General features: G+C 45.6%; 1 protein-coding gene across 1 annotated transcript in view; it reads right to left on the bottom strand.

The window, feature by feature from the left end:
- Positions 1 to 19,531, bottom strand: part of LOC117394938 (calpain-9-like) — a 26,826-nt gene extending 7,295 nt beyond the window's left edge. The window contains exons 1-14 of the mRNA XM_033993705.2: positions 19,243 to 19,531; positions 16,703 to 16,772; positions 14,916 to 15,034; positions 10,281 to 10,414; positions 9,937 to 10,102; positions 9,639 to 9,722; positions 8,554 to 8,633; positions 7,068 to 7,145; positions 3,462 to 3,619; positions 3,221 to 3,381; positions 2,881 to 2,892; positions 1,632 to 1,840; positions 832 to 871; positions 127 to 198 (exon numbers count right to left, since the gene is read on the bottom strand). Of these exons, the coding sequence (XP_033849596.1) occupies positions 127 to 198; positions 832 to 871; positions 1,632 to 1,840; positions 2,881 to 2,892; positions 3,221 to 3,381; positions 3,462 to 3,619; positions 7,068 to 7,145; positions 8,554 to 8,633; positions 9,639 to 9,722; positions 9,937 to 10,102; positions 10,281 to 10,414; positions 14,916 to 15,034; positions 16,703 to 16,772; positions 19,243 to 19,440 (1,581 nt within the window). The 5' untranslated portion in view covers positions 19,441 to 19,531. The remainder of the gene's footprint in view (positions 1 to 126; positions 199 to 831; positions 872 to 1,631; positions 1,841 to 2,880; positions 2,893 to 3,220; positions 3,382 to 3,461; positions 3,620 to 7,067; positions 7,146 to 8,553; positions 8,634 to 9,638; positions 9,723 to 9,936; positions 10,103 to 10,280; positions 10,415 to 14,915; positions 15,035 to 16,702; positions 16,773 to 19,242) is intronic.
- Between the last annotated feature and the right edge of the window lie 2,031 nt (positions 19,532 to 21,562).

Raw genomic sequence — 21,562 nt, 5'->3', positions numbered from 1 at the left:
TTAATATAGAGGTGACGCTAAAAAGCAGACAGGAAGGTAGGTGGATAGAGACAGATAGATATAATGACAGACAGACAGACAGGTCGAGATACAGACAGACAGACAGACAGACAGACAGAGCCTCACCATGCTGGCGTGCTGATGGAAATGCTTCTCCACAGTGCTCTTGGTGTCAGGGGGAGTGGGATCAGCCATCACCTGGGGGAGAGGAGGAGAGATCCACACAGGGCTGAAACACACACATCTAGCCAGGGAGCAACCCTGGAGACCCACATCAAACTAACAACGAACCCAACTAAAGAAGCACCTTCCTCTGCACTTCAAAGCAAGCCATAGACTAGAAATGTGTGCTTTTAATCTCTAATGAAACACTCACTAGTGCTGGATTTAGAAAAGGATGCTGATACAGAAGTGGAAACGATTCTCATTGGGTTTAATTTTTTTTTAGTATTTCTAAGATCTTTTAATCAAGCTGTTGTTTTGAATTGCAGCATGGAGTTATTTCTCATGTGGAAGGCAGCGGGTTTGAGTAGCTCAGTGGTTAGAGTGCTGGGCTGCAGTGTGGAAGGCAGTGGGTTTGAGTAGCTCAGTGGTTACAGTGCTGGGCTGCAGCGTGACAGGCAGTGGGTTTGAGTAGCTCAGTGGTTAGAGTGCTGAGCTGCAGTGTGAGAGGCAGCGGGTTTGAGTAGCTCAGTGGTTAGAGTGCTGGGCTGCAGTGTGGAAGGCAGCGGGTTTGAGTAGCTCAGTGGTTAGAGTGCCGAGCTGCAGTGTGAGAGGCAGTGGGTTTGAATTGCTTTATCCTATCTAAAAATAAACACAGATTTGGCTTACCTTGGAGTAAGTGGAAGAACATAAATGATCACCTTGCCTCCTAATAAAGAAAAGAAAACCACAAAATGAACATTCACAACACAAACAGCAGACACAATTCCGTACTACCTTCTTCAGACAGCAGGGGGCAATATTACACAATTCAATTGGGTAACGTGTATAATAAAATACGTAATCAATGTAATAAATCATGAACTCTCTCAGAAACAAACAGGTTTACAAAAAGACAATCATGCCTTAAGTGATGACATTGTTTTACAACAGGTTTATAATCCCTGATCAGCAGTAATCTCAGACTCCCTTACCTAAAACTACACTCGGCAGTCTGAGATTAGAGTTCGGTGTTGATGAAACTATTTCATTAGTTTTAGTTCTACGCTTCTTGCATAGTCACTAATTGCTGAGACAGTTATATTTGTTTGAAACCAGCTGTCAATGTCTTCTGTTGCAATAAGTCAAATTTTTATAGCACTCTCAGCACATTGAATTGAATGGAGAGGCGAGGGCTGGACGTGAACCTCATGGTTCAGAGAACAACGTCTTGCCATTCAACTAAAGAGCAAGCTCTACAGTGGTGAGGTCAGAGCGTGTCTTATTGTGATGTCAGAGCGTGTCTTATTGTGATGTCAGCGCGTGTCTTGTGATGTCAGAGCGTGTTTTATTGTGAGGTCAGAGTGAGTCTTATTGTGATGTCAGAGCGTGTCTTATTGTGATGTCAGACCGTGTCTTATTGTGATGTCAGAGCGTGTCTTATTGTGATGTCAGAGTGTGTCTTATTGTGATGTCAGTGTGTGCCTCACCTGGACTCATTGCCCTTCTTGGCGTACACTCTCAGGTAGAAGCTGCCCTCCTGGCCGGGGGAGTTGGTCGATGCCACGATGACGTAATCCCCCGGGGGCAGGCGGACCCCCTCTCTCACCGCGCGCAGGCAGCTGTATCTACAAGACTGGGCCACAGGGGGGCGCTTTGAAAAAAAACCCCGATCCAGAGAGCCGACGGCGTTCTGGAACTGAGTGAGTGAGCAAGGGAACGAGAGACAGAGAGAGAGAGAGAGAGAGTGAGAGAGAGAGAGAGAGAGAGGGAGAGAGAGAGGGAGAGGGAGAGACAGAGAGAGAGAGAGAGAGAGAGGGAGAGGGAGACAGAGAGAGAGAGAGGGAGAGAGAGAGAGAGATTTCAATCACTGTCCTGATATTTGTAAGACCGCTGGCAGACATTCGCAACACAGCCTGTGCACTCTGTCATATGAAGTGAAAAGCTGAAGCTGAAAGTTTTTTTTAATTCAGAATGTCCAATGATTTTTTCCCCCTCACCGCAGCAATTCCCCACACAGTCAGGAGTACTGAAGGTTCAGCTGGCGTCCTCCGATCCCATGACCGAGCCAGCTTCCTCTTCTACACCCAGGAACTCCAGAGCAGATGTCAGTGAGCTACCAGCCTCTGGAGAAGGGTCAGCCCTGCAGGTGTCCGCTCTGAGCTCACTGGGCGCCTGGCCAGCAGGGTTCGCTGTGGCGTGATGAGGAGAAACAGTCCCTGCCTGTTTTGCCTCCCTAACTCGCTGGAGCGCCAGACCCAATGCAATGCTCCCCAGTGAAGCCCGGCTCCATGGTACCACCTGGAGTTTAATATCTAGGAGCTGTTTTCATTTAGACGTGTTTGTGAGCAGGTCGGTCTGTTTGTACTGAGATTAGTTTCATTTGCTGTGCATGCAGTGAAAACATGGAATGAGTTGCATGTCTCAATACTTTGATTCTGCTCTCTATTTCGGACAGCTATTGAAGTGTAAGGGCATTATTCAGATGTAAAATAGAAGTAACAAGTATAATAGCATGCTAAATTTGAATGTTGCACTAAATGACATTTCCATACCCGGGATTTGTATTACTGTCCCATTACTTTCTGATGAAGCGTGCCATCCTATTCCATGGCTCTTATTGCAGTTACTACAATACTGTATTTATTTTTCTTTGGGATGCAGTCTGTGTTTGACCAGGAGCTGCTCTTTCTCTCTCACCGCAGACGAGTCTAGAAATATAAAATAAACAGTCCTCACCTCCGGGGGAACCTGCGAGAGGAGAGAAGAGAAACAAGAGTTTAATGATGAGAGAAACACCGAGGTGTGGGCTGACAGACAGGGAGACAGACAGGGAGACAGACAGGGAGACAGACTGGCATTCTCTGACAGACACACACACACAAACACACGGGCAGACAGGCAGGCAGACACACAGACACGGGCAGATGCACAGACACACACACACACACACAGACACGGGCAGATGCACAGACACACACAGACACACAGACAGACAGACAGACACACACACACACACAGAGGCAGACAGGCAGGCACACACACACACACACACACACACACACACACACACACACACCTGGTAGATGTCGAATGCGATTGGAAGGAAGTCCACGCTGCCCCCCTTCCTCCTGTGTTTCTGCAGCAGCTCCAGCACTGCACTGCACAGCAGCTTCCCGTCCGCAATGTCATCATCCTCCTCCAGCCGCACTCGGAACTGGGGGTTACACCAGTACGACTCTGAGAGGAGGGGGAGAGAGGAGGGGTTCACAGAGAGACTGGGTGTATGTCGAGGAAGGTGAGGGTGGTGTGTTACTCACTCGTGAAGCTGGGGTTCCCCCCCGAGGAGCAGCCTGCCACCCAGCTCCCCTGGTGAGTGCTGATCCCCCAGTCAGACTGCGAGTCCTCCAGGGAGTCAGGACTCACACTGCACATCTCTACCGTGCTGTACAAGCTCTTGAAATCGTCAATGCACATCCTGAAACACACACGAGAGGGGTTACACACCCTGAAACACACACAAGAGGGACTGCACACCCTGAAACACACACGAGAGGGAATGCACACCCTGAAACACACACGAGAGGGAATGCACACCCTGAAACACACACGAGAGGGACTGCACACCCTGAAACACACACGAGAGGGACTGCACACCCTGAAACACACACGAGAGGGACTGCACACCCTGAAACACACACGAGAGGGACTGCACACCCTGAAACACACCCCTAGAGGGACTGCACACCCTGAAACACACACGAGAGGGGTTACACACCCTGAAACACACACGAGAGGGACTGCACACCCTGAAACACACACGAGAGGGACTGCACACCCTGAAACACACACGAGAGGGACTGCACACCCTGAAACACACACGAGAGGGGTTACACACCCTGAAACACACACGAGAGGGACTGCACACCCTGAAACACACACGAGAGGGACTGCACACCCTGAAACACACACGAGAGGGACTGCACACCCTGAAACACACACGAGAGGGGTTACACACCCTGAAACACACGAGAGGGACTGCACACCCTGAAACACACACGAGAGGGACTGCACACCCTGAAACACACACGAGAGGGAATGCACACCCTGAAACACACACGAGAGGGACTGCACACCCTGAAACACACACGAGAGGGAATGCACACCCTGAAACACACACGAGAGGGAATGCACACCCTGAAACACACACGAGAGGGACTGCACACCCTGAAACACACACGAGAGGGACTGCACACCCTGAAACACACACGAGAGGGAATGCACACCCTGAAACACACACGAGAGGGAATGCACACCCTGAAACACACACGAGAGGGAATGCACACCCTGAAACACACACGAGAGGAACTGCACACCCTGAAACACACACGAGGGGGACTGCACACCCTGAAACACAGACGAGAGGGACTGCACACCCTGAAACACACACGAGAGGGACTGCACACCCTGAAACACACACGAGAGGAATTGCACACCCTGAAACACACACGAGAGGAACTGCACACCCTGAAACACACACGAGAGGGAATGCACACCCTGAAACACACACGAGAGGGACTGCACACCCTGAAACACACACGAGAGGAACTGCACACCCTGAAACACACACGAGAGGAACTGCACACCCTGAAACACACACAAGAGGAACTGCACACCCTGAAACACACCCCTAGAGGGACTGCACACCCTGAAACACACACGAGAGGGGTTACACACCCTGAAACACACACGAGAGGGACTGCACACCCTGAAACACACACGAGAGGGACTGCACACCCTGAAACACACACGAGAGGGACTGCACACCCTGAAACACACACGAGAGGGGTTACACACCCTGAAACACACACGAGAGGGACTGCACACCCTGAAACACACACGAGAGGGACTGCACACCCTGAAACACACACGAGAGGGACTGCACACCCTGAAACACACACGAGAGGGGTTACACACCCTGAAACACACGAGAGGGACTGCACACCCTGAAACACACACGAGAGGGACTGCACACCCTGAAACACACACGAGAGGGGTTACACACCCTGAAACACACACGAGAGGGACTGCACACCCTGAAACACACACGAGAGGGAATGCACACCCTGAAACACACACGAGAGGGAATGCACACCCTGAAACACACACGAGAGGGACTGCACACCCTGAAACACACACGAGAGGGACTGCACACCCTGAAACACACACGAGAGGGAATGCACACCCTGAAACACACACGAGAGGGAATGCACACCCTGAAACACACACGAGAGGGGTTACACACCCTGAAACACACACGAGAGGAACTGCACACCCTGAAACACACACGAGAGGAACTGCACACCCTGAAACACACACGAGAGGGAATGCACACCCTGAAACACACACGAGAGGGACTGCACACCCTGAAACACACACGAGAGGGACTGCACACCCTGAAACACACACGAGAGGGAATGCACACCCTGAAACACACACGAGAGGGAATGCACACCCTGAAACACACACGAGAGGGAATGCACACCCTGAAACACACACGAGAGGAACTGCACACCCTGAAACACACACGAGAGGGACTGCACACCCTGAAACACACACGAGAGGGACTGCACACCCTGAAACACACACGAGAGGGACTGCACACCCTGAAACACACACGAGAGGAATTGCACACCCTGAAACACACACGAGAGGAACTGCACACCCTGAAACACACACGAGAGGGAATGCACACCCTGAAACACACACGAGAGGGACTGCACACCCTGAAACACACACGAGAGGGACTGCACACCCTGAAACACACACGAGAGGAACTGCACACCCTGAAACACACACGAGAGGAACTGCACACCCTGAAACACACACGAGAGGGACTGCACACCCTGAAACACACACGAGAGGGACTGCACACCCTGAAACACACACGAGAGGAACTGCACACCCTGAAACACACACGAGAGGAACTGCACACCCTGAAACACACACGAGAGGGACTGCACACCCTGAAACACACACGAGAGGGAATGCACACCCTGAAACACACACGAGAGGGACTGCACACCCTGAAACACACACGAGAGGGACTGCACACCCTGAAACACACACGAGAGGGGTTACACACCCTGAAACACACACGAGAGGGACTGCACACCCTGAAACACACACGAGAGGAACTGCACACCCTGAAACACACACAAGAGGGACTGCACACCCTGAAACACACACGAGAGGGACTGCACACCCTGAAACACACACGAGAGGGACTGCACACCCTGAAACACACACGAGAGGGACTGCACACCCTGAAACACACACGAGAGGGACTGCACACCCTGAAACACACACGAGAGGGACTGCACACCCTGAAACACACACGAGAGGAACTGCACACCCTGAAACACACACGAGAGGAACTGCACACCCTGAAACACACACGAGAGGGACTGCACACCCTGAAACACACACGAGAGGGAATGCACACCCTGAAACACACACGAGAGAGACTGCACACCCTGAAACACACACGAGAGGAACTGCACACCCTGAAACACACACGAGAGGGACTGCACACCCTGAAACACACACGAGAGGGACTGCACACCCTGAAACACACACGAGAGGGAATGCACACCCTGAAACACACACGAGAGGGACTGCACACCCTGAAACACACACGAGAGGAACTGCACACCCTGAAACACACACGAGAGGAACTGCACACCCTGAAACACACACGAGAGGGACTGCACACCCTGAAACACACACACAACAAGGCTGGTCAGATTTGTGTTTGCAACATTTGCTAAGAAATAAATAATAATAATAACACTAGTTGCTGTTTCCTTTGATATAATAAAGCACTGACGGCCTTGCATGCTGCTGTTTAGATGACTTGCACCTACCAGAACTCTCCATCCTGTCTTGGCTGCAGATCAAGGAGTTCCTTCTCTTTGCTGTCAACTGTCTGCCACTCTGGACTCCTGAGTGAGAGGAGGTGGGGAGAGGGGAGACAGAGAGAGGGATTAGAGTGTCCTCACACTTCCTGGGACATTCCCAAACAAGTGATAATGTCCCTAGTGCTAAAAACAAATCAATTGTAAAGCCTTGGTGAGCTCGCCTTTAAATAAGGGCCAGCAAAGATTTTAATGAAGCTATAGAGACTGGATTATAAAGGGTGGGTCAGCTCTCATTTAAAATGTTGCTGGTGCTAATAAGAGATAAAAGAATGGATTGTAAAGCATTGGTTAGTAGTGCTGTTGCTAATGTTTATAAGAGTTCTTACTGTTTTTAAAAAGAACTGTAATAAATGAAATGATAAATGTTTCACATAGAAGTCTCTCAAGACTTCTAGTCATAAATGAAGACATTGAAAAAGACTTCTAGATGGTTGTCAAGTATTTCACAGTTCAGCACATAGAACAGAAGAAAATTTACGAAGAAGAGGAGGTCATTGAACTCAGCTGAGTTAGTCCAGTTCCTAGTAGCTGATTGATCTCAGAACTTTGTCAAGTTGGGTCTTAAAGGATCCCAGTGATTCAGCATCTGACTAGTTAGACCATTCCATACCCTCACCAGTCTCTATGAGAAGAAGCGTCTCCTTCCCTCTGTCCTAATCTCCATTTCATTTCCTGCTGTGTCCTCTGGTTCTGGTTTCTGTGCTGTGCTTAAAGTACTAAATTTGGTTAACTATGTCAACTCCTTTGAAGATTTTAAAGACTTCAATCATGATTCTTCTTTGTTCCACCCTTAATAGATTCAGTTCTTTCATCCTATCTTCATCACTCAATCCTTTAAGTCCTGGTATTAGTCTGGTTGCTCTTCTTTGGACCAGGGCCGCAATGCCCCTTGGTGGTGCTGTGGAGACCAGAACTGGGCACAGAATTCCAAGTGTGGTCTCACTAGTGCATTATACAACCTCATCATAACCTTCTTGGATTTGTACTCTACACTTCTGGCTATATACCCAAGCATTCTGATTGCTTCCCCACACTGTGTGGTTGCTGACAGTGGTGAATCTAGTACACCACCAAGGTCTCTCTCGTGGTGAGCCTCTTCTAGTTCTATCCCCTCCATTTGGTATGTGGCCCTTTCATTCAGAGGCTTGTGGTCCAGTGGTAAAAAAAACTGACTTGTAACCAAGAGGTCCCCGGTTCAAATCCCACCTCAGCCACTGACTCATTGTGTGACCCTGAGCAAGTCACTTAACCTCCTTGTGCTCCGTCTTTCGGGTGAGACGTAATTGTAAGTGACTCTGCAGCTGATGCATAGTTCACATACCCTAGTCTCTGTAAGTCGCCTTGGATAAAGGCATCTGCTAAATAAACAAATAATAATAATAATTTGTCATGCGTGGTGTGTAGCTGTGCAGGTGTGTGAAGGAGGTCTTACTCATCACTCCAGGGTCCGCTGTACTCCAGGAAGCCCCAGGGGTTCCGCAGCCTTAGGAGGGACACGCTGCCGGCCTTCACCTGAGACATAACAGGGAGGTGAGACCGGGGCTGCCCAGGGAAGGGCGCTGTATCTCAGGCACTCAAGAAATACAGCTCCCTGCTTCAAGGGACATTTTAATTTATTTGATTTGAATGTATTTATTTTGCCTGAGAGAACCTCAAGTTAAATGTCGAAAGGAGATTATAATTGTTACTAGCTTAGTAAAAAAAATAATTTACCGCTTCTCAAATGGGCAGTTTTGAAAGAAACACGTGTTTTAGCAAACTGACAACTGGTACTACTCTAGGTTAAAGAAATCTCTGTTTGCAAGCCATGCTTTAAGACTGTGTTGCACTTCCTTTGCCACATGGAGGGTGAAATTGTCTCCACCCCTTCACTGTCTTTTGTCTTGTCAATAACCAATCAGCTGCTTCCCCTATTGACTGTCATGCTTTCAGCCAGTCACATGCTTTGACCCAGAAGACACTGCTGAGGTGAAATTATCCTTGGAAGTGCAACAGACTTCCTGAGAGTAAGGGAAGGACATTGAAAACTTTCTTTAACCAGGTGTAGCAGAGATAGCATGTGTTTCTTTCAAAACTGTACATTTCACAGCTATTGTGTTAGCGCATGTTCTTAACAAGGATAATATGTTTATAAGACAATAGTGATGAATGTCCCAAAAAATAATATGCGATTTTTTTTGTAAGTTCTTCAGCGGTACCACCTGCTAAAATCACATTTAAGTGGATCACAACAGTGTGTGCTAGTTTTCTCTGTCTGCTCTAAGCGTTTTATGGTAAGCATGCTTAAACATTGCTTAAAGATTTTGTACTTAAATAGATACACAGGTGTTCGTTTTATTAACATGTTTAACATAATAGCAACTGAATGCATGGCTCCCATCATATAGAGGGGTTGCAGTTTTGTTTAATGGCTTTCAGCACCCCCACTATAGAAACTGTTCCAGTGCCTCTGAGTCGGGTATGTGGCTGGTGTAAGGCTTGGTCAAGGGGATGATTTCAGCAGCGATGTGTTCTCACCGTGCCTGTGCCCGTGATCGAGTAGGCGTGCCCTTTCACCAGCCCGTTCGGTGTCTGCTGACCGACCTCACTCTTACTCTGCGTCTGAGAGAACAAAAAACAGACTCGAACGCAGAATCAACAATTAAGAACAACGCTATAGCATGGTACAATTTAACTCTAAAACAGAGCCGTGTGTACAAAACAAACCAAGGAGATCAACGGCAGGTTGATATTTGCGTGGCTGATAGCACACGTGAAGGGGGGGTGGGATAGGGGGAGAGAAGGGGAGAGGAAGGGGGCAGAAGAGCGAGTGTACCTCTATAAAGCAGGACAGCAGGGTGCCTCTGCTCAGGGCCTGGTTGATCTGTCCCCACAGCGCAGACACCTTAGACACCTTGATAGTCTCAGCAATCCCGCCGGTGAAATCCTCCATCGCCTCGGAGATACTGCCTCCCTTCAGACTGGCATAGCACCCGCACAGCCTGAGAGAGAGAGAGGGAGGAGTGTGAGAGGGGGAGAAAGAGAGGGAGTGAGGGAGGGGGAGGGAGTGTGAGAGTGTGAGAGAGAGAGTAAGAGACAGGGAGGGAGTGAGAGAGGGGGTGAGAGATGGGGAGGGAGTGTGAGAGACACACACAGGGACACACAGACAGTCGGACTGACTTGGCGTAGGCCTTCTCCAGCAGGGCGCTCCAGAACTCATTCTGGCTCAGCGAGTGGGTGAAGAGCAGCTTCCTGTTCAGAGTGGGCAGCCTGTCATCAACCAGAACCTCCTCCCAGCATCCATACTGCCAGAACTGAGAGAGAAAGAATGTGAGAGAGCGTGAGAGAGAGACACAGGGAGAGAGAGAGACAGACAGAGAAGAGAGAGAGAGAGAGAGAGAGAGAGAGAGAGAGAGAGGGGGGGGGGGGGGGGGCAAGTACCCATCTTTACAGTCATCATTTTTTTTGGTAGCCAACTCTTTGATTCTTCTATTAAGTATACAGCTCAACTAAATTAAACTTACATTTAATTCAATTGGAATCTCAGCTCAGTATTACAGCGAGTGCTATTCACAGGGCAGCGAGAGAAAACAGTTTCGAACAGTCAGTAAATCTGGAAGTTCATCTCGAATGCTCAATCCGAATTCTGAGGTAAAACTAAAAGGTAAAACATTTCAGCCACAGCCTTCTAGCACACTGAAGAAGGCAGTGGCAACAATGCTTGTCTACTTGGCTTCAAGCTTTTTTTAATAGTTTTATCGAGTGGTTTTATAGTTTCTCTCTCCCTCCCTAACACATTCTCCGTCTCTATACCTTGGTACAAAAACTGAAACACTGAACTCAACACCATCTGTTTCGGATCTCTCTGTGTCCTCGGGCTGTTTATTAGTGAGAGGTGCAGCCAATCTTTGAACACGGCAGCGAGGTGGGGGGCGGGAGGGGGGTAGCTGCAGTAACTCTGCAATAACACCAGCATGTACACGTCCAGCTATGCCTGGCTCCCTCCCTCCTGGAACTGTTCATCATGAAGCTAGCCTCCGGCATAGGGTTCCGTGCTGCAGCCCAATCTCTCGTCACTCACAGGGGAATATGATTCCAAACAGCTGTCCTGTGAACTCGCTGCTACGCATCTCTACAGCTTTCTATTTATCTCGCCATTTTTCTTGCTCTTTATCGTCACTCTGCTTTGTTTTTGATCCTCGTTCAAAAAATGGATAATGCGCTGATCGTATCTGTCCGCCCGACTGTCTCTCCCTCCATCTGTCTGTCTGTCACAGCATACATGGTGAACATGACAGATACACAATATTATTTTTTAAGTATTTAAATATTTAAAAGATATCAAAAAACAACCGACTATTACAAATAAATATTGAGAATTCCTCTATCAGTCTCACAAAGTGCACCATACGCTAATTAAAAAAAAAACATTTCTAAATCATTCATCACACTGTAGTATTTAAAATCTAGCTTAATCCTACTGATTCGAAAAACAGTAATAAAATTTATTTCACCAACGTCAGCAATGTGAGCCGTCCTACTAAAAATAGATAACTAGGCTTGTCATAAAATAATTTGCCAATTTACAAACATTTTTCTTTTAGTGTAAGGTGTACCAAAAATAAAAATACATTCAGAACAATTTAAACCCAACTTATAATCAAAACCCTTCTCCTGTAAGAGAGCAGTGGTAAAACCCAACGCCATTTCTGCAGGCGCACTTTTCCATTCTCTAACATTCCCTCACAGTATTTTTTCCAAATAATCTCCCCTCGACTCCATTGTAACCCACCCGGCAAAACATTTCTGGCTTTCATACAGATTATTAACATCTGTTTGATTCACCGTGTAACAATTTTTTTTGGTTCCTGGGTAGTAAGTGTTATTTCCTAATTGCTTATGCCTCAAAAGTATAGAAAATGGCTATTATTCCCCACAAACTTTGCTTTTGTGACCAGGACAGTGATATTTTGAAATTTACCTATTTTCCAGAACATTCCAGATAGATTCAGTGCTGAGTAAACTTGGAGTAACTTCTAGAACTTTCTAGAGCTTTCCAGTAATATAAATAGTAGTATAAATACAGGGGCCTTAAGCCCACCAGTTCAGTTTAGTTCCAGCTGCCTAAGTGGATACATATCTGCAATTTTCTGAGATGGCATCAAGGTCATAGGAGACTTCAAAATGGTGGCATTCTTGATGGGTCTCCAAGGCGGTTTTACCAAGTTTCCCTGCTATCTTTGCCTTTGGGACAGCAGGGACACCAAGGCGCACTACCACAGGCGGGACTGGCCACAGCGGACCGAGTTCTCTGTGGGGAGGAACAACGTCAAGTGGGAGCCACTGGTGGACCCCCGGAAGGTGCTGATGCCACCACTGCACATCAAATTGGGCCTCATGAAACAATTTGTCAGAGCTCTAGATAAGGAGTCGGCAGCCTTCAAGTACCTTCAAGACTTCTTCCCTAAGCTGTCTGAGGCAAAGGTCAAAGCCGGTGTCTTTGTCGGACCACAGATAAAGAAGATCCTGGAGTGCAATGAATTCCCCAAGAAGCTCACTAGTAAGGAGAAAGCGGCTTGGAACAGCTTTGTCGCAGTGGTTCGGGGCTTCCTGGGCAATCACAAGGCCGAAAACTATGTGGAGCTAGTTGAGACTGGTGAAGAACTACCGCACAATGGGCTGTAGGATGTCCCTCAAAGTCCATATCCTTGATGCTCATCTTGATAAATTCAAGGAGAACATGGGAGTGTACTCGGAGGAGCAAGGCGAGCGCTTCCACCAGGATATACTGGACTTTGAACGCCGCTACCAAGGACAGTATAACGAGAACATGATGGGAGACTACATTTGGGGGCTGATTCGTGAAAGTGATTTACAGTAATCGTAAATCTCGAAAAACTACTCACTTCTAAATCTTTTGTAGTCATTTTTGTATTACTTTAGTATAAGTACATGTTAATTTGGATTCATATGTTGTTTTTTTCTGACTTTATGTGAATGAAAAGACACAAATTCGCCTGTTTTCTCATTGGAAATAGGTAAATTTGAAAATATCACTGTCCTGGTCACAAAAGCAAAGTTTGTGGGGAATAATAGCCATTTTCTATACTTTTGAGGCATAAGCAATTAGGAAATAACACTTACTACCCAGGAACAAAAATTGTGTTACATAGTGTTATTAACAAAAACAGAAATATTGTCTGCATAAGCAGATACCTCTATTGGCTGAGCTGAGCTCCCTGGGACTGAGAGCCTGTTAAAACCTGTCTGAGTCTGTTATGACAGGTTCAACAGAAAGAGAATAAAGCATACCTATCCAGACCCAGCCCACCTACATGATGAAAGAAAATAACCACAAGCTGTCGCCAAGGGAGAGTCTCAGGAGATGATATGCAAATACCAGTATATATAAATAACAGTACAGTTAAAATCACAGTCTATAAACACCTCTTTTAATTTACAGTCTGATAAAACGTTGGAGGAATTTGATTCTTTCTTTGCTGTCAGTTGGAGCACACACCTTTATAAAAACAAGCACCTTCCCTTCAAATCACTCACTGTTACAGAAACAGGTTTAAACCGTTCTAGATCTGAGATTTATTACTAAAAAAGATGTCACCTTTCCAATTTTTTTTACCAGTCTGACTGATTTGCCATGTCTTAATGGGTTTTTTGCAGAAACTTAATATTATTATTTAGTCATTTAGCAGATGTTTTTATCCAAAGTGACTTGTAGAGACTTGGGGTGACTTTCAAAAGGACCTCGGTTTTATTTCTTTAAGCCCACCAAGAAATTTCTTGAGCCATTCGTATTTAAACTCCCAAATTTAAACTGGCTCATTGGAAATGTGGAAAAGGAAAACACTGATACAGAAAAACAAACAAGCAGACAGAAAAAAAATGATGAAATTACTAAGGTGACTAAACATCGTGACTTTGTATTCAAACTTGTATTCAGTTTGCTGGTATGTTCTTCAGGCACACATACTAAAGTTTGAAAAACTACAACATCTTTCCTTTCGTCTGATCTAGAAAGTCTTTAAATATTTTGCACTTGGGCTCAGTCTCACCTGACACAGCGGTGTTCCCTGTCTCCTGTATCAAGAGAGCTCTGCTTTCAGAAGCCAGCAGCTGTTTCATTGTATAACACCCCACGATCCGCAACACCCCCGCTGCCTCTAACACCACTACCCCTAAGCTGACTCGGGCTGCTGTATTGCCCTCTCCCTGCCCCTCATCCTCCTCACTTTCTTTCCTAGGACAGTTTTTTACAATGCACCCTTCAGTCTCAGGATTCTTCATTGAATCTGACAATGCAAAAATCATATAATCAGTGCCATCGGCTCTAAATTCCAGAGTGATTACAGGATTGGGGCTCTCCAGGACCAGCATTGGAGACCCTGCTTTAGACTGTGTAGAAGTTTGCCCCTGGTGGTGTACTGAGGGCAATACCTCCCTCAGTCCCAATGCAGGTGAAGGAGGCACCAGGATTCTTTTGAGAAATTGCTGGTTTTATTGCACACACGTGTGAAAGTAAGTTTAACAACCTTGCTGTCAATGGCACTAACTAAACAAAAGACTCCCTAACTAGCAGAATAGGACTGCTCCCTTTACCTCTCTAAAATAACAGAATAAATGGATTACTCACTCAGCACAAATAATAAATACAAGTTTTTGACACTCAGCCTGTAGAATTCTCCTCCTCAGCTGTAGGAATTACTATATTCACACAATTATTGTTTTGTATCCCCCACTTCCTCTCCCCCCTATTTTGCCCCTCTCTCCATTTCTTCAATCCCGCCCCTCTCCACCCACCCTGAATCTGAAGAGGCCGGCGTAGGACTTCTGGAAGCTCTGGTCTTCAGGAACCACATAGGAGATGAGTGTGGGCTGCAGGGTGAGGCAGGAGAGGGCAGCCAGGAGCCAGCAATCCCCTACGAGAAGGAGACAGAGAGAGAGTGAGAGAGACAGGCAGACCGGCTCTCCCCTCTCTTCACCCAGCCAGCATAGGCAGCACACATTGTGACACAAGGAAGGCATGGAAACCTCTGTCAAGTGCCTCCTGTGCTATGGGCATCATTCACAGAAGTTTCTAACTTATTCTGACAGAGGCATGACAGCGGTCGAGCACAGAAGCCTGTAACTCTCCAGTATGATCGCAACGCCCTGTACCCACTATTCATATTTCTACTTAGATTTTGTATATGTTCACCCTGTGTGTGTGTGAAACACATCTATTGTTATTACTGGATTGTTCCAGTACTCGGTATGTCTTCTCTCTGCAGGGGGGAGGTCCTTGTTAGCTGTATCAATAGCTTTATTGTGCTTCCAGGCTCTCCTTCATGCATGTAAAACATTGTCGTAAACACATTCCTTGCTAACAGGGAGCAGCTGGACTGGGGGTGGGGAGTGGGGCTCTGCATTAAAACAGAGCGCACGCACACCCCGGGACAATCGAATCACTGACAGATCAAGAGATACATTTTCTTTTTTTTTTGTCCAATTATTTTTCCCCCTCACCGCAGCAATTTTCCACACAGCTCAGGAGAAGTGAAGGTTCAGCGGGAGTCCTCCGATCCCACGGCCGAGCCAGCTTCCTCTTCCACACCCAGGAACTCGAGAGCGGATGTCAGCGAGATACCGCCCTCTGGAGGACAAAGGCCAGTCCTGCAGGTGTCCGCTCTGAGCTCACTGGGCGCCTGGCCAGCAGGGTGCGCTGTAGCGCGATGAGGAGATGCAACCAATGCAATGCCAATGCAACACGCCTTTTGGAGTCTCCAGTGAAGACCGACGACTTCGCACAGTCAGGGCGCTCCCCTAACTGTATGACTCCCCCTGCACACCACACAGCCATGCTAGGTGAGCCATTCGGAGACCACGTTAAATGAATAACCACTGGAAAAGCATGGAAATAACACTGTGCAAATTTACAGTGAAACTTCTAAAGGGATGGCTGGAGCAAAAAGATGCAAAAGAAGCCATTACATGACAGAGGTCTGAAATAAATAACACACTTCCTACTGTACAGAAGTGTTTCTCTGCTTTTTTCATAGGGACCAGCTTCATTAGAATATTCAAATACATCAAGTTTGAGAGAATGTTGAAACAGAAATAACCACTGGCACGTATTTACAAACTATGCATACAAAGTATTTAAACCGATTGCCACTTGCAAAATAGTTCCATAAATGTGCAACTCCATGAGCATCGATTCATTATATAGGTCTTAAATGTGCAGTTTTGACAGAAGCACGTGTTACAGCATGTACATGCTATGTGTTTCTTTCAAAACTGCACATTTCAGACCTATGAAGCTCTGAAGTGTAAAATGGCTTAGATTTATGAAATTATTTTGTTAGCTGTAATAACTTTAATGAGGCTGCAAATGCTAAGAGATCTCGAGAGCGTAGGTAAACAGGTACAGTGTGGGTGCATTTGGCATGTGATTTCATTTAATGTGGGGTTGCTGTGATAGACAACACGGGACACAAAGGTGCAGTAATGCGTCTCTGTCTGCAGGGGGCTCTGGAACACGTTCATTTCATGTTGTGCAAGCTATAAAGTCAAGTGTTTCCAAATGAGCCATGCAGGTGCTGTATTACCTAGCTGACCCTGGCAGATATCAGTGGTATCAGTTTTTCCCACTATAAACTGGGCTTGCTTGTTGATCTCCTGAAAAAAAAAAAACATCCCCAGTTAGATACCAACAAGCTCCCTTAAAACCAGTTCACACACATACCTAGAGTCCTCGCCCTCACATGATAATCACACAGTACCTGAAAGGCTCAAAATATGTGTATAAAACCAAAAGCACCATTTCACTTTTAATTTGTAGTTTCCAACACTCTGAGGTGAAATGTAGAAAAGAAAAAGTCAATAGCTGTCATACAGTAAGAGAAATAAGTCGCCAAAGTAAGGTCAAAATGTCCTTCTCCTTTTTCTCTCAACGTATTTTTTTGCACTTTTATCCATGCATCTGAGTTTAATGACAATGAACTTGTTTTGTCAGCATGGAAATATACCAGGGAAAACACTTCTTGTGATGTCTATATAATCTATATTAAATGATTTATTTATGTTTTAAAAAGGAACATTTGCCTGCCAAAAACATATAAAAAGGTGAGAATTCTCGGGACTTTGTTATATTTTAGAGAGTTTTCGAGTCATCATTCATCATCATCATCATCATCATCATCATCATCATCATCATCATCATCATCATCATCATCATCATCATCATCATCATCATTCTGAGATTCTGATCTTTGAGCTCTGAACATTTTTGGTTTCCTGTCAGTGTAACGCTCATTGTGGTCCCTATTGGCACAAGGAAGTACCTCTCGATACTTGTTGATGAGAAAATCTGATATTCTTTTTTTGTTACATTTTCAATAACCATTCTACTGTAGAAGCTTCTCCATTCCCACCACTGCTGTGACACTCAGCCAGTTTTTCTCCCTAATTTAGAATGTCCAATCACGTCCCCTCACTGCTACAATTCCCCACAACAGCTCGGGGAAATTGAAGGTCAGTGTGTACCCACGATCCCCAAACCAACCCCCTCGTCACACCCAAAAATTCTAGAGTGGATGCCTGGAGGACAAAGGTGCTCTCCTGACTGTATGACTCCCCCAGCACACCACGCGGCCGTGCTTTTACCAGGGCAGACCCTCAGGGTCCCTGCGCTCCCCTGACTGTATGACTCACCCTGCGGCCGTGTCTTTACCAGGGGAGACCCTCGGGGACCCCTGCGCTCCCCTGACTGTATGACTCACCCTGCGGCCGTGTCTTTACCAGGGGAGACCCTCGGGGACCCCTGTGCTCCCCTGACTGTGACTCCCCCTGCACACCATGCGGCCATGCCTTTACCAGGGAAGACCCTCCGGGACCCCTGCGCTCCCCTGACTGCATGACTCCCCCAGCACACCACGCGGCCGTGCCTTTACCAGGGGAGACCCTCGGGGACCCCTGTGCTCCCCTGACTGTATGACTCCCCCTGCACACCACGCGGCCGTGCCTTTACCAGGGGAGACCCTGTTAGAGTAATTGTAATGTATTACTATTTAAAAGTAACTTCCTCAACACTGACACCACACATTAATCAGAGAGTACCATTAAACATCAGCATCCATAGTTTTATTATATATTATTCAGACAGTTATTGTAGTTTCAGTATTCATAGTTATACTGTTGAAAAGAAATTCACACAGTTCCCATTAACTTCAATATCGATACTTATATTATAGAGCGGCACAAACAATTATTAGAATACTTTCCCAAGCTCTGGAGTTTTATAAATATTATACTTTGGTGCCAAGGTTTACCTTCAGAAGTTTCAATAGTTTTCTATAATTTTATACGCAGTATTTTAGATTTGTGCAACATTACAGCTCCTGTATCTAAGAAACCGACGCATCTTATTCTATTTTTTGTCAATGCGATCAATCAACGATTAAGAAACCAAACACTTTGCAATCTAAAATAACACTATTACAAAAAACAAAGAAAAACCTCCCCGGTGACGTTTTCAAGCACTGAATGAAATAAACACAATTACAGCAGAACAAGCCACGGGTCTGGTTTAAAGCAGAACCATTTCAAATAAACGTTAAAGAAAAGGCTTCTGAATTATAGCACAGTGAAACATAGTGTTGCTTAATAATAATGTATTATTATTATTATTATTATTATTATTATTATTATTATTATTATTAGTCATCTACACTGTAAAATATACCAAAATAACATTACACTGTAAAGAATATAATTGCTAAGATATGTTGCATAAGATTAATGTTTAATTCTTAAAAAGGTTAGATGGGGTCTTACAATTCCCCTATAAAAATATATATCGGCTACCGCAAAAGTTAAATATATTCTGTAATATAAAAATACTTAAATATGCACTGATAAACTCCCAGTATAATTATGTTGTATATGCATTAAGCATTTATGATATTCATGTAATAATAATAATAATAATAATAATAATAATAATAATAATAATAATAATAATAATAATAATAATACAGAGACGATAGAACGGATTCTCATACCTAGAAGTAGCAGTAGAAGTAGCAGTAGAAGTAGCAGTAGCAGTAGCAGTAGCATTAGCAGAAGCAGAAGCAGAGCGGTCTAATACCTTGGGTCTGAGCCACACGATGTTTTGGTCGGGTTTCAGCGCGGGTAGCTTCCCAATGGACCCCTGGTCAGCTGCAAACTCGGGGTCCTCGAACAGCTTCTTCTCCTTCAGGCAGGCGCTGCGCAGGCTCTCGTAGTCCTGTAGTTTGAATTTGAGCGGGTTTCCTCTGGAGCCGGGTTCGAGCGCAGGGTTGGACATTCTGGTAGCAGATAGTCAGAGCACAAGGTAGTTTCTGAAGCAGTCACTGAAAGCGTTCAGAGTGTCCTTGCCTAAGCACACCTTCTCATATGAATGCAGCTCTGGGTAAGCCCCGTCCCAAAACCTCCCAGACCCGCCTCCCACTCTGCCCAGCTCCAGCCGACATGCCTTGACTCGATTTGTCTGTTTTTTATGTGGTTTGGCCTACGGCTTATTGTATGTGTGTGTGTTGTGAAGCTACACCCCCATTGCCCAATACAAAGTACGTTCCACACATGTGTAATGTGAAGTGGAGTGCTCACGACTACACCCCAACTTCACCCTATCTCTGTAACGAGGGGTACTGTAGACACTTACCCATTTCAAGTACTGTAGTGTTTTTTCCCCCCACCTTTTTGGGCTACACAATTTTGTTAGAGATGCATTATTCAAGTTTATTAGAAAGTCGGCTTTGTTGCGGTCCCAGCTTGTGTCTAAATAGTTATTGATTCGTTCAGCTAGAAGTCAATGAAAACACCTATATTTAACATTCATGGTTTGTAAAAATGATTTCAATACTGTAATGTAGGCTACTTCCGTTTGATATATACATTTCATCAGTATACAAAACAAAGCGTGTGAAAAAAATGTATCTGTTTCGCAATGAACTTCAAAGTTTGCAAATAACATTGAAAAGCACCTGTTTGACCTGTTTAGCCTGAATCACTGTGTGAAGAAAGATGTTTTTCTGTTTGAAGCTCCAATTATTGGAAATGTACCAAAACTGGAACGGCAAAATTAAACTCAGTTGAGCGTTTTGCTGTTTTAAGTCAAAGACGTGATTAGCCTGCATATCTGACATCTGATTGTATTGCACCACAATCTCTCTTAGAGATGAAATCATTTTTGTTTATTAATACAAACAAATACATACTCAAGACCGCTCTCACTTTTTCCTCACTTAACGCGTCATTGCTAATTCTTATTCTGTACTATTCTGTGCACTGTTGGTACATATCATCGTCATCAACCTTTTCAACGCTGATAGCTCTAAAGTTGACATGCTTGTTTTTATCGCCATCTTGTGGCAGGAAACTGTAATGCTCTTATTACTTCTCTCAATAGAACTACATGCTGCCGATCTTTTTGTTTTCCAGACTTCTTGGACTTGCTCCTGCTTTCATTCCTGTGTTCAGGTATCAAGGCTCAGCCCATGCCCTTCACTTCTGTGCTGCATACTGTATCTGTCAAACACATCCGCTCACATGCATAAAAACAGCCGGCTAGAACAATGGGACCAGCCATATTCACATGTGATATCTAAAGAACCCTTCACACTGGCATGATCTACCCAGGTCAGAACCTACCAGGGTCAGGACCCGGTGTCATGCGGGTCGGGTACATGATTTCACACTACGCAGGATTGTGACCCGGGTAGCCAGAACCCAGGTCGGGACCCGGGTTGGAGTGCCAGGCTATTATATACACAAAAAGGATCTGTAATGATTCAACAAGACAGCCACTTTCTATTGCAACTCAACCTGAGTCAACAAAAGGGGCCAGGTTTGCCTCAGTTGGCTCTTGTTTCACTTCTAGAAGCATACCACAGTCATTTAGCAGCTTCTCCATTATTATACTGTTAATTTACTATAGTTTACCATGTTCTGCAGTGTTTGTTTTTAATATGCTTCACCATACCTCTCTGGGCTTTGCATTGCTTACCTATACATTACCATGCTTTCACTGTGCGTTATTATACTTTGCTTTTACTGTGGGAAACTTTTATAAGGGTTAGTTTACCATGGTTTGTTTTTAAATATGCTTCACCATACCTCTCTGTGCTTTACAATACTTCCCTATGCTTTACTATACCTCTCTGTGCTTTACAATGCTTCCCTATGCTTTACCAGACCTCTCTGTGCTTTACAATGCTTCCCTATGCTTTACCAGACCTCTCTGTGCTTTACAATGCTTCCCTATGCTTTACCAGACCTCTCTGTGCTTTACAATGCTTCCCTATGCTTTACCAGACCTCTCTGTGCTTTACAATGCTTCTCTATGCTTTACCATACCTCTCTGTGCTTTACAATGCTTCCCTATGCTTTACCAGACCTCTCTGTGCTTTACAATGCTTCCCTATGCT

The sequence above is a fragment of the Acipenser ruthenus genome, chromosome 30 (assembly GCF_902713425.1).
Source record: "Acipenser ruthenus chromosome 30, fAciRut3.2 maternal haplotype, whole genome shotgun sequence".
NCBI lineage: Eukaryota > Metazoa > Chordata > Actinopteri > Acipenseriformes > Acipenseridae > Acipenser > Acipenser ruthenus.
This window is presented reverse-complemented; position numbering and strand designations above follow the sequence as displayed.